Raw genomic sequence first — 14,893 nt, forward strand, 5'->3', positions numbered from 1 at the left:
AGATTTTAAACAACTGATATAGCTGGCTTCAGAACTCACTGGAAAACCTCATTCTGAGGTCCTTTCAGGATACAGCACAACTGGGGGTACCCATAATGAGTTTGCTGTAAGTGACATCCACACTGCATTCAGTTAGAAGGCGGGGAAGAATTCACTTTTAGAGTAATCCTATACATGCAACTAGGAGCACAGCTTTCCAGCTATAACCACACTGTAACTACTATAGTCAGTTTCCTCATCTTTCTCCCCAACCCATCTCACTGGAGGTTTCCCTAAAAATAATCAGGGCATTGTTCTTTGTCCCTTCCCAAAGGGGCAACTTCTTTTGGTGTTGATCCTTTGGCAATGACCCCACCACTCATGATGGCTCTAGTCAAAATGCCCCAGCCCAGAAATTCTTACCAGGTGGCTGCAGCTTGTGACGGTGGTGCTCTAAGTAATCTACTCTGCTGGGCGCTGACCCTCGCTGTAGTAAACAAAAAAGCTCAGAGGTATAACAGTTTAAAGACACAGTTCTACCCTAGCTTCTGGATGAAGCGAGTGCTGCAGCAGCTCTCTCAAGATAGCCTCCACCCCAGTTATTGCCATTGTGTGCCCTCCTCTAAGTGGAACCCCTTAGTCAACTAATGAATGGATGGATTGTAAAACTTTCATTCCTAAAAAAAAGTTAGAGTTTTGCTCTAGGACATGAAGACTAGGGTTCATCACTCTCTGTTTGTGTGCCACTTCTGTGCCCAAAGTAGCTCACAACTAGGGTTGCCAGGTTCAGGGCCTGAGACTGATCCTGTATCTTTAGGAGAAAGTCAGCCAAGTGCAGGTGTTCTTGCAACAGTGTAATGGGAAAAACCACAAGGTGGAATTCTCCCTTTCCCCTGCACAACTTTTAAAAATACAGAAGACCTCGTGGTTGCCAGGCCCAAGTTGTGCAGGGGGAAGGGAGAATTCCACCTTGTGGTCTTTCCCATTACAGGGTTGCAAGAACACCTGCACTTGGCTGACTTTCTCCTAAAGATACAGGATCTGTCTCAGACCCTGAACCTGGCAACCCTACTCACAACACATCAAATGAACAACAATAAACAACACATTATGAGCAATTGGAAATAATGAGTGTCATAATGAAAAAAAATCCCATACAACATTGCATACAACAAAAATGGAGCTTTTCCGGGGAGGGGCAGGGCTGAGCCAGCCAGGCATCCACTGGATTGAAGCCAGGGTCACTGCCATGGTGTGATGGCATCAGGCCTAATTTCATCTGGATCTGGCACAGCAATCTGTCCCCTCCACCGCCTTCTGCTCCAGATGCCCTGTGCAGCAGGGCTGCCAGTGCTGCGGGGGCCCTGCCACGCTTTCAAGCCCCACCAGGCTGGGGTGTAGTTAGAATTCCTCCCTAAAACAGCAGGGCAATAAAAATGGGACACAGTCTAACAGAGATTCTAACTAGATGGGAATAATTTAAAAGCCTGGGTAAGTAAAAAGGGCTGGCTCAAAGGATGTTGGGCCAAGAAGACTCGCATCGGGTAAGCCAAGAATGTTATCATTGTCTCTGCTTGTCTGCTGCCATAACACAAATGTTGAGGACAGTGATGGAGAGCAATTTTCACCGGATATTAAATCCTCTCTGTGGGAACAGATGGCTAATTGTTTCTTGCCACAGCCAAATTGCATATAATCTAAAATACTGGCTGGTCCCATTTGGCTTAATTGACCTGCTTTGTTTGTGGTTGCTATGACAGCCTTGACATGATGCTTCCAGCCCAGGCTCAGAACAGGAAATCCATGTGACGATGGAGATAATAAGGCATCAATGCAGCCGGTCAAATTTCTTCCTCTTTGAGGTTGATTGTGAGTCGCTGTGTCAGGAATAAGTGTGATTCAGGCTGCAATGCTAAACACTAGGCACTTTTAGGAACATTGGAAGCAGCCTTATACTGAGTCAAACCAAAGGTCCATCCAGCTGAGTACTGGCTGTGCTGACTGGCAGCAGCTCTCTGGGGTTTCATGCAGAGATGGGGGTCTACCCCTGCCCTATCTGGAGATGCCTAGAGTTGAACTTGGGACCTTCAGCACATACAAGAGATTGAAGCTGGGGCCCTTATCACATATGCTGTGCCACTGAGTTACGAGACAAGTCCCATTGAACTCAGCCCCAAGAAAACATGCATAGGATAGGATTGCCCAGTCAGTCATTAACTGGTTGTGCTAGTTTTGTATCTATTCAACGAACGGATGAGCTGCTCCAATGTAGCAATCTTAGTTAAGCAGCTCATATCTTCTAAAGATTTTTTTCTTTGATCCAGCAGCTCAGGTTCTGCAAAACATATAAATGTCCAATAGTGGAACACACAGGATAAACCACATATGCTGTGCTAACGACCATGTTCCCAGCCCTAACATTCTTGGATAGGGTGGCCATTTGTTTTACTTTACAGAGGACAGTTCCTCTGTTTCAAGGAGTCAGCTGTTGGAAGAACTCTGCAGTCCAAGTGTTCTTAGGGTTCTTTACCTTTAAAGATGGGAGAGGGGGGTATATTATTATTATTATTAGAATTTATTACCCACCCTTCACCCAAAGGTCCCAGGGAGGTTACAACAGTTTTAAATCATATAATTAAAAATCGTTTTAAAAACAACCTAAACAGTTGCACATCACCAATTAGCTGCACCAGGTCAGCAGATCCACCACAGGATACATTTAAAGCACATGGCTTTCCCCAAAGAATCCTGGGAACTTCAGTTTGTTAAGGGTGCTGGGAATTGTAGTTCTGTGAGGGATAAACTAGAGCTCCCAGGATTCTTTGGGGGCTACTATGTGCTTGAAATGTATGCTATGGATGTAACTGTACCAAGCTCACCTAGTCATAGTCTTCCCCACTATTTATTTATTTATTACACTTTTATACTGCCCCATAGCTGAAGCTCTCTGGGCGGTTTACAACATAAAAGCAATATGCCATCACATTTGGTACAATTGATAGTAAAAGAAAAGGAATATATCACATTTTAAATAAACATCACTGAACAATAAATCGCAGCAATATGCATATCTTCAAAAACAAAATATAACAATTATAAAAATATCTAGACAATAACAGAAAACCATACGTCACATAAAACATAAACCAAACAATAAATCTCAAACAATATACATTTCATCAAAAGCAGAACAAAAAAAAGAATAACAATTGTAAAATATTTTATGTTATTAGACATATATCTCAAACAAACAGTGGTGAGATATATTGTATTCCTATGTAAATTATGGTTAAATATGCATCTGTGCATATATATCAGCATATATACATTTTATGCAAGTCTGTATCCTTTTTTACTTTTTTTTGGAGGAAGGGTAGGGTAAAAAATTATAGCCACAATCTGGATGTTTCTGTGAAAGTAAAATGAGTTCTCTGCCTCCTAAATGGGCGTTGTTGGAGCGTATGTTAACATTTTGTGGGGTGGAGGTGGGGTGGAGTCGCCATGGATGGTGAGCCTTAGCAGAGATGGCGTCTGGGATGCTAGAGTTCCTTATTGTCCTGTTTCAAAGCATGCTGGGACATTTATTTGCCAAGGGCAGAAATGTAATGCCAAAAAGATTAGCTTGGAATCCACTACCAGGAGGCTTTTCTCATGTGCAATGGGACTGGAAAGGGATGTTTTGACTACAACTGTGAAAACAGTGTTGAAAGGTAAACAAACCTTCAGACTACAGACAGGATCTTATTATTTCTGTTCCAACCTTTTCTGCACCATTCCTGCAGAACTTAATTTACCTTAATTTGGACTGCTGCGCTTGCTGATCCTGAGTTGTCCCAGCTAGAGAGGACAAGTTCCAAATGGCATCACAGTTGTATAGCAGATAAGATTTGCGTGTGTGTATGCGTGTTTGGCAGGATGCAGAACAAGCACATTAATTTAAGGGGCCGGCTAGACAGCCTGATCCAGGTCTCCAGTCAGCTTTTTTAAAAGGGCAATTACAGCAACAGAGGGCCCTGATTCAGACCACACATATAAAGTCAGAGCACCCTAGCGAGAGAGCCTGCTCCATGAGCTAGAGGGAGCCCCAGCTGACGAAGCGTCAAGGCCCCAGCTGACAAAGCGTCAAGGCGAGTTAAGCAGCAGAGTGAAAAGAGGGTAAGTAGCTCCCATTTATTCCATTATTTAATTGAATTAAAACAGCTCAGAGCAATAAGTAATAAGGGCAGCCTAAGGTCACCCTGAGCTAGGAGCCAAATCCTGAAAGAACCTATATCTTAGGAGACAGATCCTAGGAGAAGGAAGCCTATAGAAAGCTAGTGTTCAACACCACCCTAGCAGGAAAGCTTCAGGGGACACTGTAAACAAGGCTAAATTCCAGTCGGAGAGAAGGGGGAAAAGGAAACTCCACCGATACATACAGGGAGAGAGTCAGCTCAGTCCTTGCTAAAAAGGGCAGCTTCAGCCTTCCTTAAACACAACCACAAGCTCTGTTTCCCTAGGTTAAAGAAAGGTCAGGCTGTTCTAGGTGGGAAAACAACAAACACAAAAGACTTGCCTGGAAGGTGCAGCCCCTTGATTAGATTAAAAGCAGCCAAAAGCTTAAACAGCCCCGCCCCTCGCTCAGGAAAGAAGCCGCCTTCCTGCCTTCAAAGGAAGGAAGCCTGAGATAATTCTAAGGAGTTAAGCCCCAGCTGATAGTTGAGCCATCAGCCTCAAGTAACACATCATTGGCCGGCAGCAGTAGCTGGGAGGAACGAGCCACACATATAAAGTCAGAGCACCCTAGCGAGGGAGCCTGCTCCACGAGCTAGAGGGAGCCCCAGCTGATGAAGCGTCAAGGCGAGTTAAGCAGCAGAGCGAGCTCGGCAGCAGGGCGAGGAGGCCAGGGCCCCCCACTCTGCCCATCTGTTCCCTGACCTCAACAAAGCTGCAGTCTCCAACCCATTAACGTAATAAACCTTAAACAAAACTATGCAGGTAAGAAGCCAGCAGGGGTGTGGGGGCTTTCGAGTGTTTTGCACCGCCTGCAGCATGTATGACTATCTGCCTGTTGGACAGAAGTCGTGGGTGTGCTCTCGGTGCAATGAGCTCCTGGCTCTCCGGGAACAACTTCATTTCCTTGAGGCCAAGGTGGCAGATCTGGAAAAGCTGAGAGAGGCAGAGAGGTGTGTGGAGGAGGCCTTCAGGGATGTTATAGCTGTGTCCCACTCCAACGATCATAGCTCTCCTGCTATCATGGAGAGCAATGGTCTCAGGGAAGGAGAGCATCCAGCAGAGGAAGAGGGAAACGATCCCTTAGAAGGGACCCATTCCTTGGGGGATGAGCAGCTATCCTCTCGTGCCGAGGATATATCTCCAGGGGGTGGAGGGATCCTTGTAGTGGGTGATTCGATCATTAGGAACATAGACAGTGGGGTGTGTGATGGGCGTGTAGACCGCAAGGTGTTTTGCCTCCCTGGTGCGAAGGTTGCGGATATCGCCCGTCGTTTAGATAGTTTGGTAGACAGTGCTGGGGAGGAGTCAGTGGTCGTGGTGCACGTTGGCACCAACGACATGGGGAAATGCAGCCGTGAGGTCCTGGAAGCAAAATTTAGGTTGCTAGGTAGGATGCTGAAAGCCAGGACCTCCAAGGTGGCTTTCTCTGAAATGCTACCGGTTCCACGCGCAGGACCAGCCAGACAGGCCGAGCTTTGCAGTCTCAATGCGTGGATGACACGATGGTGTCGGGTGGAAGGGTTTGGATTTGTTAGGCACTGGGGAACATTTTGGGACAAGCTGGGCCTGTACAAAAGGGACGGGCTCCACTTGAACCAGAATGGAACCAGACTGCTGGCACTTAAAATTAAAAAGGTAGCAGAGCAGCTTTTAAACTGACTGAGGGGGGAAACCCTACAGGAGCTGAGAAAGGTCCGGTTCGGAATAAACCTCCCCCCTGGGATAAAAACCAAAGAAATGATGAAATTTTAAAAGGGGTAGGCCTAGAAGTAGGCATTGTGAGAGCAGGGGCACAGGATATAAATTCAGAAGAGCAAAATTACCACAGGCCAAACCACAAGTGCCAAAGACATTTGAAGAGAGACACTGCTTACAAGTGCCTGTACGCTAATGCTAGGAGCCTCCGAACCAAGATGGGAGAACTGGAGTGCTTGGTCTTAGAGGAGAGCATTGATATAGTGAGCATAACGGAGACCTGGTGGAATGGAGAAAACCAGTGGGATACGGTTATCCCTGGATATAAACTATATCGGAAGGACAGGGAAGGACGTATTGGTGGCGGAGTCGCTCTATACGTGAAAGAAGGCATTGAATCCAGCAAGCTCGAAACCCCAAAAGAGGCAGACTCCTCCACAGAATCATTGTGGGTGGTGATACCATGTCCCAGGAGGGATTTAATACTGGGAACGATCTATCGTCCCCCTGATCAAAATGCTCAGGGAGACCTTGAGATGAGATATGAAATTGAGGAAGCATCCAAACTAGGAAATGTGGTAGTAATGGGTGACTTCAACTACCCGGACATAGACTGGCCGCATATGTGTTCCAGTCATGACAAAGAAGCAAAGTTTCTAGATATTCTAAATGACTATTCCCTAGGCCAGTTGGTCATGGAACCGACCAGAGGGACGGCAACCCTGGACTTAATCCTCAGTGGGGACCGGGACCTGGTGCGAGATGTAAGTGTTGTTGAACCGATTGGGAGCAGTGACCACAGTGCTATTAAATTAAACATACATGTAAATGGCCAATTGCCAAGAAAATCCAACACGGTCACATTTGACTTCAAAAGAGGAAACTTCACAAAAATGAGGGGATTGGTAAAAAGAAAGCTGAAAAACAAAGTCCAGAGGGTCACATCACTCAAAAATGCTTGGAAGTTGTTTAAAAACACTATATTAGAAGCTCAACTGGAGTGCATACCGCAGATCAGAAAAGGTACCGCCAGGGCCAAGAAGATGCCAGCATGGTTAACGAGCCAAGTCAAGGAAGCTCTTAGAGGCAAAAAGTCTTCCTTCAGAAAATGGAAGTCTTGTCCGAATGAAGAAAATAAAAAAGAATACAAAGACAATAACGGATGCTAAAAAAGAATTTGAGGAGCACATTGCTAAGAACATAAAAACCAACAACAAAAAATTCTATAAATACATTCAAAGCAGGAGACCATCTAGGGAGACAATTGGACCCTTGGATGATAAGGGAGTCAAAGGTGTACTAAAGAACGATAAGGAGATTGCAGAGAAGCTAAATGACTTCTTTGCATCTGTCTTCACAGTGGAAGATATAGGGCAGATCCCTGAACCTGAACTAACATTTGCAGGAAGGGATTCTGAGGAACTGAGACAAATAGTGGTAACGAGAGAGGAAGTTCTAAGCTTAATGGACAATATAAAAACTGACAAATCACCGGGCCCGGATGGCATCCACCCAAGAGTTCTCAAAGAACTCAAATATGAAATTGCTGATCTGCTAACTAAAATATGTAACTTGTCCCTCGGGTCCTCCTCCGTGCCTGAGGACTGGAAAGTGGCAAATGTAATGCCAATCTTCAAAAAGGGATGCAGAGGGGATCCCGGAAATTACAGGCCAGTTAGCTTAACTTCTGTCCCTGGAAAACTGGTAGAAAGTATTATTAAAGCTAGATTAACTAAGCACATAGAACAAGCCTTGCTGAAGCAGAGCCAGCATGGCTTCTGCAAGGGAAAGTCCTGTCTCAGTAACCTATTAGAATTCTTTGAGAGTGTCAACAAGCATATAGATAGAGGTGATCCAGTGGACATAGTGTACTTAGACTTTCTTTTTTTTTTTTTCAATAATTTTTATTCAGATTTTCATAAAACATACAAGACAAAATCATAAAACATTCAAAGACAAAAAACAAAATCAAAAATAGTTAAACAAAAAGAAAAAAAGAAAAAAAAAAAACAAAAATAAAAAATAAAGAGTAAAATATTGACTTCCCATTTGTCAAAGATCAAATCAGTTATAAGTCTATAATATATAACAATCCTGTCTCTTAAGTCATATTATAAAATCACTTTCCTCCAGTAGTTATCTTACTTAATCATCAAATCTCATAAACATTACTTTATTCTTTCCACAAAAAGTCAAAGAGAGGTTTCAATTCTTTAAGAAATATATCTATCAATTTTTTTTTTCCAGATAAGCATATCGATTAATCCATCTCATTACTAATTATGATAATCTTATTGTCATAACCATAGTCAAAATAAACATTTCAATTAATCCATCACATCAGAATCTCCCTACCCGGGAGAAGTTTAATCAGTCAAAAAAAAAAGAAAAAACTGACTGATATATCTGAATAAGCTTCTTTTGAGGCAGGAGCCCGTCTCAAAAGCAGGCACAGGCTAAGTCACCCTTCCCGGAAGTCCAGTGTACTTAGACTTTCAAACAGCGTTTGACAAGGTACCTCACCAAAGACTTCTGAGGAAGCTTAGCAGTCATGGAATAAGAGGAGAGGTCCTCTTGTGGATACGGAATTGGTTAAGAAGCAGAAAGCAGAGAGTAGGAATAAACGGACAGTTCTCCCAATGGAGGGCTGTAGAAAGTGGAGTCCCTCAAGGATCGGTATTGGGACCTGTACTTTTCAACTTGTTCATTAATGACCTAGAATTAGGAGTGAGCAGTGAAGTGGCCAAGTTTGCTGACGACACTAAATTGTTCAGGGTTGTTAAAACAAAAAGGGATTGTGAAGAGCTCCAAAAAGACCTCTCCAAACTGAGTGAATGGGCAGAAAAATGGCAAATGCAATTCAATATAAAGAAGTGTAAAATTATGCATATTGGAGCAAAACATCTTAATTTCACATATACGCTCATGGGGTCTGAACTGGCGGTGACCGACCAGGAGAGAGACCTCGGGGTTGTAGTGGACAGCACGATGAAAATGTCGACCCAGTGTGCAGCAGCTGTGAAAAAGGCAAATTCCATGCTAGCGATAATTAGGAAAGATATTGAAAATAAAACAGCCGATATCATAATGCCGTTGTATAAATCTATGGTGCGGCCGCATTTGGAATACTGTGTACAGTTCTGGTCGCCTCATTTCAAAAAGGATATTATCGAGTTGGAAAAGGTTCAGAAGAGGGCAACCAGAATGATCAAGGGGTTGGAGCGACTCCCTTATGAGGAAAGGTTGCAGCATTTGGGGCTTTTTAGTTTAGAGAAAAGGCAGGTCAGAGGAGACATGATAGAAGTGTATAAAATTATGCATGGCATTGAGAAAGTGGATAGAGAAAAGTTCTTCTCCCTCTCTCATAATACTAGAACTCGTGGACATTCAAAGAAGCTGAATGTTGGAAGATTCAGGACAGACAAAAGGAAGTACTTCTTTACTCAGCGCATAGTTAAACTATGGAATTTGCTCCCACAAGATGCAGTAATGGCCACCAGCTTGGATGGCTTTAAAAGAAGATTAGACAAATTCATGGAGGACAGGGCTATCAATGGCAACTAGCCATGATGGCTGTGCTCTGCCACCCTAGTCAGAGGCAGCATGCTTCTGAAAACCAGTTGCCGGAAGCCTCAGGAGGGGAGAGTGTTCTTGCACTCGGGTCCTGCTTGCGGGCTTCCCCCGGGCACCTGGTTGGCCACTGTGAGAACAGGATGCTGGACTGGATGGGCCACTGGCCTGATCCAGCAGGCTCTCCTTATGTTCTTAGGGTCACAGTCCTGGGAGAGGGAAATTTAATTCCAATCTGAATTAATCCTTGACCCAGCACAAGCTGTTTGTCCCTCATACATGGTGGTATTCACCACTAGTCCTACGCAGAGTAGACCCATTGAAATTAATGGACATGGCTAATTTAGATTATGTAATGAGTCTACCCTAAGTAGGACTTAGCTGTATACAACTTCTAGGTACCTTTTAAACAGGGTTAGGGTATCCTCCCAGGGTGTCCCTGGTCTCCTTGCCTATCCATCCATCCATCCATCTTCTACTCATCTATCTATCTATCTATCATCTATCATCTATCATCTATCATCTATCATCTATCATCTATCATCTATCATCTATCATCTATCATCTATCATCTATCATCTATCATCTATCAATCTATCTATCTATCTAATCTCTCCTCCCTTCCTCCCAGAAGGAGCCCAGCTTGCCAACCTTACCAATAAGTGGCAGCAAAGAGCAATGTGGTCCAATGTGATCACCGGTCCACACCATACCTTTAAAGCACACCCAACACACATTTAAAGCACATGACTTCCCCCACAGAACCATGGGAAGTGTAGTTTGTTACGGATGCTGGGAATTTGTAGCTATGTGAAGGGAAAGCTACGGTTCCCAGCATTCTGTGGAGGAAGTGGTGCACTTTAAATGTGTGTTGGATGTGCTTTCAATGTAAGGGAAAGGCAGATTTTTTTAAAATTTTTGTGGTGACTTCAGAGTGCCTGTTCCTCTGCTTCTCAAAGACAATAGTGCAGTTAATGCTGAAGTCTGGGAAGGACGGACTGGCAAGGAATCCCAACTTTAGCGGGTTTCAGAGAAGCCAAGGAAGAAGTGGCCCCACTGAACCCCAGCTGCTAGCTGGATCAGTCTCTCAATTCTCTGACGCTGAAAAGAAAACAGAAAGGAGACAGCCATTACTGGAACAAGTGCCCTGCTTGACTCTGATAGGCATGGCTTCAGCACTGCAAGAATTCAAGCCTGCCTGCCTGCCTGGGCTGTACCCTCCTAGCTGGATCACCAATGCCGGCCCTGGATCCCTTGAGCAGTGGAGGCCATGTCAGTGGGGCAGTGAAATCCACTCCAGGTTTTAGTCTGAACTCTAAAGACGCTGTCCAAGGTGCTTGAGGTGTGTGTATGTTTTAATATTGTGGTAACCTTTGGTTGAACAATAAACACTGATTCTATCCATAAGTGAAACACTGAGACTGCAGTCTACTGGCTTCAAAGTGCTATATTAATATGTTTGTTTCTTTTATTTTCTCCCAGGCTTTTGAACAACAACCTAATAAAGCACATTGCAGAAAGATCCTTTGAAGGCCTGGAAAACCTGAAATACCTGTAAGTACCTTCAAAGAAGTACCATGCGACAGTGTTCCCTAAACATGAGTAATGGAAGATGAAACGTTGCTGGAATGTATCAAATCACAGCTGCTTTGAAATACGTCTACTCTGCCATATATATATGAGAGCAGTAAATATTGAGTAGACATTAGCAAAAACAAATTATATATGTATAGCTCTTAATTTTACATATGTAATTAGATAGGGCCTTTCTGGTAGTGGTTCTGTTTCTGGAATGCCTTCCCTGGTGATGTGTGCCTGTCTCCTTCATTGTTCACTTTCAGGAGGGACTTAAAAACAATTCTGTTCACCCTGGCATTTTAAGGCTGAAACCTTGAAATCATTTGCTCTGGGGGTGCGCAACTGTTTGAGGTGTTTTTAGATCGTTTTACATTTGTGTTTAGGGCTTTTAAATGTTTTCATCGTATTTTTATTTTTAACTGTATTGTTTTACCACATTGGTGTTTTGCCACTCTGGGCTCCTTTGTGAGAAAGTGCAGATTGGAAATTTAAATAATTGATTAATTAATCAGCAGAATATAATTAGATTAATTGGCTTTTTAAGTTGCTAATCCTGAAAAGAGGTCTGTCTCTTTCTGTCTCACACAGAGTTGCTGACGACAGTGACTTTGAGTGCTTCCCTGTATCTTCCCATTTGCTTTGCCAAATTTCATACCCATAACATCCCCCCCCCAAAGGGAAAAAGCAGCTGGAAGTGCGTGTGATTTTGATCTAAAAACACTGGGCAGGAAAAAGATTTACACAGAACCTCCACTCTTCTTCTCAGCAGGACTGGCATTAGCAGACACCGTCCTCAGGCAGTTGCCAAGGCCCTGCCCACCATTGCTGTCACCATTGCCCTGGGCTTCCCCTCTTCCAGCACTCCTTAGATGGGCACGAGACACCCACCGCTGCAACTGCACTCATAGAATAGTAGAGTTGGAAGGGACTTTGTGTCCAACCCCCTGCTCAATGCAGGAATCCAACTTGTATCCCCTGCAGGTGGCTGTCCAGCTGCCTCTTGAATGCCTCCAGTGTTGGAGAGCCCACTACCTCCCTAGGTCATTGGTTCCATTGTCTTACCACTCTAACAGTTAGGAAGTTTTTCTGATGTTCAGCTGAAATCTGACTTCTTGCAACTTGAGCCCATTATTCCATGCCCTGCAGTCTGGGACGATCGAGAAGAGAGCCTTGCCCTCCTTTGTGTGGCAACCTTTCATGTACTTGAACAGTGCTGTCTATCATATCTTCCCTCAGTCTTCTCAAGGCTAAACATGCCCAGTTCTTCCACTGTCTTCTCGTGAAGGGCTTTGTTTCTAGTGCCCTGGGACAACATTATGGGGCATGATGGGAAATTGCAGCGTCGGCAGAACCACCTGACTGCCATTCTCTTTTGCTAGCTCCCACCCCCCTGCATCCAACAGAAAAAAAAGGAGGGAGAGGGAGAAGAGAGCATTATCGGGGGGGGAGCATCAGAAGTGCAGGGGGGGCAGTGCTCACTGCTGATGTTCACTCTCCCCCATGCTGGAATGTGGATCACCAGAGCATCCCATGCTGAGGGCTACTTCAAACCTGGAGCCAGGTCTCTTTCATAGCAGCAGCAAGGGCTATGACTCAGTGGTGGGACAGCTGCTTTGCATACAGAATATCCCAGGTTCAATCTCCAGCATAGGGCAGGGAATGTCCCAGGTCTGAAACCCTGAAGAGCCACTGTCAGTCAGCACAGGCCAAGGTTAGACAGCGCCCTGAAAGTTAGACTAAAACACAGAGCGGATTCCACAGCCCCACTGACATGGACCTGCCAGCTGCCACTGGTGAAATGTTCACATGAAATTCTTTTTAAAGGTTTCTTGTTGCCGACCGCAGCAAACATTGACGGGCAAAGACCTGGATATTCTAGTGCAGCCTTCTCCAGCCTGCTGTCTGGCAGATGTTTTGGACTACAGCTGCCATCAGCTCTAGCCAGCACAGTTGTAGTCCAACAAATCTGGAGGGTACCAGGTTGGGGAAGGCTGTCTAGTGGTATTTAAATAATGATGGTTTCATTTTTCCTGGGAGGTGTGGGCACCACAGTGGCAGGTGAATTTCTAGTAGTCGTTACCTCTGTTTTAGAATAGGAGTGCCCAATGCATCCATCTTTTTAGCCAACCAGAAGGCTTTTGTCAATGTAATTGTATTTTCTTTTCTCTCTCTTTGCAAGCTACCTTTACAAGAATGAAATCCAAAGCATCCAGCAGCATGCTTTCAAGGGGCTTCGCTCTCTGGAACAGCTGTAAGTTGGCAGAGATTTCTGTTGGAAATTGCATGGAGAAGGATGGAATTTGGTCTCTGGATTTTAGCCAGCCCCGAGACACCATCTGCAAGCTCTTCTTAAGAGTCCTGAAAACCGGAGCTTTGGTTGAAAATAAATTCATTATTTATTTGTGTAAAATGCTTCTTTTTTAAAGTTAATCTTTATTCAATTTTAAGTTTACATATGCAAAATGAGGGGGGAATTGTTTACCTGTGATTATATTTAAAATACTTCTAGGCCTTGTTTCCAGGCAGTGCCCATCCAAGGCGGCATACAATAGGAAATGTTTTTAGCCATCATGGTGATAGAGATATGTTTAAACTTCTGCTTTTCCATGTCATGGTTTTCACTGCTCATACGTTCCCTAATTTGATGACAGGGATGGGCCTATCTTTCAATCTCAGTTTCAAGTTCAATACACCACATTTACACATTAGTTTGCATATTTTGAGTTGTATCCAATGTGCTATTCAGAGCAGACACATTGAAATTAATGGACATGACTAATGGGTCTCCTCTGAGTAGAGCTTAGTTGGATACAACCCTTTAAAAGAACAAAGCAAATCCTCATGAAAAATCATCAGCGTTTTAGGCCAAATCTTTTCTAATATACACGTTTATATGCAATTTTTCCTGATGTATGCATTTTTGCAAAGGAATTTTTCTTAATGTAATGCATTTTTGTATATTATTTTCACAAATATTGCTCTAATATATTTTGTATTTGGGTGGCAAACTGCACTGCAAAATTGGGAGGTGTGGATTTTGAAGGATGGCTGTGTTTTGGTTTGCATATTGCTGCAGACAGTGTGAATTAGGTAGCTTCTCCTTTAAATGCATACTAAATCAAATTTCTCCCTCATCCCTAGTTGAGGGTTTCAGAAGTAGATTGCTATAGAGCAGTGGTTAACTTCCAACAACAATCTCCATAGCATAAAAAGCTTCATTTGCTAATTTCTCCATAGCAAATGGCCATTTGATGCACAATAGCAAGCTAGGTCTGGGTTGTTGGTTGCTGTTGCTTTTAACCTTCTGGCCACCTGATGACCCAGTCTCCACAAAGACCTTCTGGGGAGGATCTGTTTAGAATTCCTCTAGTCAGTCACGGTGGTTAAATTGATGCTCAGAAGCAGGGCCTTCTTGCTTGTGGCCCCAACTCTATGGAATGGATTGCTCTATGAAGTTCCCATGAATTCATCCCTTTGATAGAGCGTGTGCTTTGTGTGTGCAAGATCTGAGGCTCAGTCCTTGGCACCCCCTTGGCAGTTAAAAGGTTCAGGCAGGACATGAAGGTAAAAGACCTCTATCTGAACCCCTGAAGAGCCTCTGCCTGTCAGAGTAGACAGTACTGAGCTAGATGGACCAATAGTCTGACCTGGTACATGGCATCTTCCTGTGTTCCTTCCCCACACGTATACACACACACTCCCCTGTCATGTTCAGACATTTGCCAGAATATGCCATTTTTACAAGCAGCGACGGGGGACACATCCCAATGCACTTTGGCACCACCCTTTCCATATTGAGTAGCAAGCTCTGCAGTAGGCTTTTACTCATGTTCAAGCAAACAGAAGTAAGAAAAAA

General features: G+C 44.0%; 1 protein-coding gene across 8 annotated transcripts in view; it reads left to right on the forward strand.

Annotated features, from left to right (window-relative positions):
- LOC133387046 (peroxidasin homolog) overlaps nt 1-14,893 on the forward strand; it is a 77,758-nt gene that overhangs the window by 10,529 nt on the left and 52,336 nt on the right. For 5 of the 8 annotated variants that reach the window (XM_061630993.1, XM_061631000.1, XM_061630999.1 and 2 more), the window contains exons 3-4: nt 10,942-11,013; nt 13,217-13,288. In XM_061630993.1, coding sequence (XP_061486977.1) covers nt 10,942-11,013; nt 13,217-13,288 — 144 coding nt within the window. Of the gene's footprint in view, nt 1-3,613; nt 3,690-4,056; nt 4,135-6,586; nt 6,654-10,941; nt 11,014-13,216; nt 13,289-14,893 lie in introns of those variants that run through there. The other 3 variants (XM_061630995.1, XM_061631001.1, XM_061630996.1) reach the window with 3 other exon arrangements.

The sequence above is a fragment of the Rhineura floridana genome, chromosome 6 (genome assembly GCF_030035675.1).
Source record: "Rhineura floridana isolate rRhiFlo1 chromosome 6, rRhiFlo1.hap2, whole genome shotgun sequence".
Classification (NCBI taxonomy): domain Eukaryota; kingdom Metazoa; phylum Chordata; class Lepidosauria; order Squamata; family Rhineuridae; genus Rhineura; species Rhineura floridana.